We start from the raw sequence: 3,917 nt of genomic DNA, 5'->3' as shown, positions 1-3,917 counted from the left end.
TTATAGATTTTTCTTTTATGTCAAAAATCATTAGGATATTAAGTAAAGATCATGTTCCATGAAGATATTTTGTAAATGTCCTACCGTAAATAATTTTTGATTAGTAATATGCATTGCTAAGAACTTCATTTGGACAACTTTAAAGATGATTTTCTCAATATTTTGATTTTTTTGCACCCTCAGATTCCAGATTTTCAAATAGTTGCATCTCAGCGAAGCATCTCAATTTCAAAAATTTGACTGTGAACCTTATGACTGGTTTTGTGGTCCAGGGTCACATATTTGCTCAGTTTGAGTCCCTCTGAATAAAACCGAGTTGTTTTTTTCCTACATATTCTCACTATATCAGACTATATGAGTCATAAAACCTGATGAATCAAATATAATAAACTGTTCCTTTTCAAAGACTATTATTTCATATTCCAGGCTTTACAGGGTTAAGCGAAGTCTTTTGAGGTAACTGCATACTGACACTGCTGTTGCACAGAAGTGAATGATGAAAGGAAACATCGCAGCATCTCAGAGCTGAAGATTTGCCCCACAGGCCGCTGCAAAACAGCTCAAGCAGCACACGGACCGGCGCTGAGAGAGGTGTGAAGGGCACGGATGCCAGCAGCCGGTCAAACCAAATCAACAACACCCACAAGCACCGATCAGAACGAGCTGCCTGCGGTTTGACATTTATAGAGTCAAAAGTGCATTACTGATTATGCATTGTAAATGTGCTAAGAGAAAGAAACAAAGGAGTTCCTCCTTGCATATCAGCATGAAGTGATAAACTGCTGCTGATGTGGTTTTGTTTTTAACTAGAACTCAATGTATAACTCTCAGAGGGTTTGAGGACACTGAGCTGCTCCTCGTGTTATTGTAAGTGACGGCCGTATGTGTGTCACCATCCCTCCCTGACTCTCCTCCGGCCTGTTAATGTAAACTAACAGCTTTATAATGCTACACGTCTGATCCGCTGGGAACCATCAGCACAAAACCTGCACAATTACAGCGAGAGAGAGAGAGAGAGAGAGAGCAGCTGGAGATGGAGACTTTATAAAAGACTAAATAAGAGCCTAATGGAAATATTCTGGCCTTTGCACTTGTAGATTATATAATGTTGATGAAAGAAGAGGAAAATATGAGCGTGCACAAAGAACGAAGCCACATTACACAGTAAAAAATTATGTGCGTGTGCGATACTGTTAGTAATTCAAAAAAGCACGAAGATGTGAGATGCATTATTTAATTTAATAAATACAGACAGGCTTTGTGTTCTTGAATAACTACAGATTATTAGCTGAATGCATGCAAAATTAAATCAAATAATAATGCATTTGCATGCTTCAACACATTTTTTAATAATTTAATCTAATTTCTGCCCAATGCAACCTTATTTTTTATTTCTTTATTTGCGGTTCTGCACAACATCACTCGTCTCTGTTTCACTCTCACATCAGGAGGAGTTTCATTCTTTTTTAATTCAGTACAGAGGAAAAATTCAATGCAGTGACACTTAAACAAATTAAAATGAACTCTGAGATTGTCGTTTGACTTTCTAGAGTAAAATGCAATTTGATTCAATGTGATACAAACAAAAAAGCAAAATGCTGTATGCATGCCTGCGATAGAGAAACTCACATCCAGGGATATGAACGAGCAGAAGAGGTGATAAAGAAGAATCCTCCCCATGCAAAAGCCCAAAAAAGCTCCATCAGAACATCAGAAGACATGCTTCATGAAAATGGCTGAACGCTATTTGATCTGGGTTTGTGTTTGCATTGATGCTGCTCTGATCCACAAACACACGCTTCACTCCACACTTAAAATAAAGCTTCTTACTGTAAAAAAAAATAAAATTAACCTGCAATTGTTACCACAAAGAGCTATTTCTACCTGATTAAACCCATAAAGATAGTTTTGTTGGTACAAACTGATGTGCAAAGGTTGGTTTAGTGATGTTAAATAATATTTTTGACAATAAACCATTTTTATGTTACCAATTTTAGTTCACTCCACACTTAAAATAAAGCTTCTTCAGTGATCCTCTAACAATTTGTTAATTGCAAAAAAAATGGTAACCTGCAATTATTACCGTAAAGAGCTACTTCTTCTAGTGCTGTCAAACGATTAATCATGATTAATCGCATGCAAAATAAAAGTTTTTATTTACATAATATATGTATGAGTACTGTGTATATTTATTATGTATATAAAAATTCACACACGCAGCATATATTTTGAAAATATTTACATGCATATATTTATATTCATATAATTTATATTATATAGAAATATATTTAAACATAACATATTTTTCGTGAATACATCCATGCATGTGTGTGTATTTATATATATATACATAATAAATATACACAGTACACAACAAAACAAAAAACTTTTTGAATGCGATTCATCGCGATTAATCATTTGACAGCACTAATTTCTACATAATTTAACCCATTAAAATAGTTTTGTTGGTATAAATAGATGTACATATGTTGGATTAATGATGTTAATACTTGAATACATTTTTAAGACCTATTTTCGCAAATATATCCATGCATGTGTGTGTATATACATAATAAATATACACAGTACACAAACATATATTGTGTAAACAAAAACTTTTGAATGCGATTAATCGCGATTAATCATTTGACAGCACTTATTTCTACATAATTTAATCCACTAAAATAGTTTTGTTGGTATAAATAAATGTACATAGGTTAGATTAGTGACGTTAAATAATACTTTTGACTTGAATAAAACCATTTTTAGGTTAACAATTTGATTTATTTACTTTTTTTTATTTTTTTTTGGAGATTAAAAAACTTCTTAAAATTTTAGTAAAGGCTCGTCAGGCGTTTTTGTTTCAAACTGAAACCTTTATTTTTAAAAGTGCAAGTGCACCAGCAGTTTTATGAGCATGCATGATGCCACTTTTAAGGTTGTTCTCATGGATATTGAGAAGAGGGCGGATTTGCACGTGCTGATCACACACACGGGATCATTTATAGCAAGAGAAAGCGAAAGAAAGCCAAGTCCGACCTTTATGCATCCCGGTGAACCGGTCCTTGAGCACCGTGAGCTCGTAGATCTTTCCGAACTCCTCGAACAGCGGCGTGAGGTCTTTCTCGTCCAGGTTGCGCGGGATCTGACCGATGAAGAGCTTGATGGCGTCGTGATCTTTCATCGGAATCGCGCTGTTGAGTCCGTTCATTCTACCGGAGCTGTCCGCGGTGCTGAAGCCATTCTCCGCCGTTACCGAGGCCATCTTTCTCCCTCCCGCGCGCTGTGTCTCCGGCTCTCTACCATCCACTCCTCCTCTCTCTCTCTCTCTCTCTTCCTCTCCCTCTATCACTGCTATACGCCCCTCTCTTGGTTTTCTTCTTCTTGCGTCTTCTCTCCTCAGGATTCTTTCACTTTCTCCATCTGTCTCTCTCCCCGCGTGTCAGCTGCCACTATGACTCGTGACGTCAGACCGCACCTTTTGAAGAGATCCTCGGCTCATTTGCATAACAAGTCCGGGCCGGCCAATCACAGGGCGGCGTGAGTGAAGGCGCTCGTGGGGGGCGGAGCGACGAGACAAATGTTTGTACGGCGTTTAAAGGTTTGGATCTCAAAACACGGAGCGATTTTTATAAAAGTAACATGTTTGTGAAGCTGCATTTAGCAGCCTTAGCACTATAATTGGCGGGTATATAGATAACCTCTAAAATAGCTACAATTTAATAATTCTGCCTGAAATAGGGATGCATTCTGGTTAAGTGGGACATTTTTCCCCAGTCATCTCAATAGCAAAAAGTGTCCCAGTTTACCTGAATTCACCCCTAATACCTAAAATTAAAAATATACATACTGTTTATCGCTATTTTCTATAACACAGCAGGATAATAAAAAAACAACACAACTGCAATATGTATATT

General features: G+C 36.9%; 1 protein-coding gene across 1 annotated transcript in view; it reads right to left on the bottom strand.

Moving 5' to 3' along the window:
• LOC107712882 (CUGBP Elav-like family member 4) overlaps nucleotides 1–3,437 on the bottom strand; it is a 9,235-nt gene extending 5,798 nt beyond the window's left edge. Inside the window, exon 1 of the mRNA XM_016518262.1 lies at nucleotides 3,040–3,437. Coding sequence (XP_016373748.1) covers nucleotides 3,040–3,265 — 226 coding nt within the window. The 5' untranslated portion in view covers nucleotides 3,266–3,437. The remainder of the gene's footprint in view (nucleotides 1–3,039) is intronic.
• Between the last annotated feature and the right edge of the window lie 480 nt (nucleotides 3,438–3,917).

This window comes from Sinocyclocheilus rhinocerous, unplaced genomic scaffold, assembly GCF_001515625.1.
Source record: "Sinocyclocheilus rhinocerous isolate Xijiao unplaced genomic scaffold, SAMN03320098_v1.1 scaffold1093, whole genome shotgun sequence".
NCBI lineage: Eukaryota > Metazoa > Chordata > Actinopteri > Cypriniformes > Cyprinidae > Sinocyclocheilus > Sinocyclocheilus rhinocerous.
Note: the sequence above shows the minus strand (reverse complement) of the source record. Positions and strands in the feature narration are given on the sequence as shown.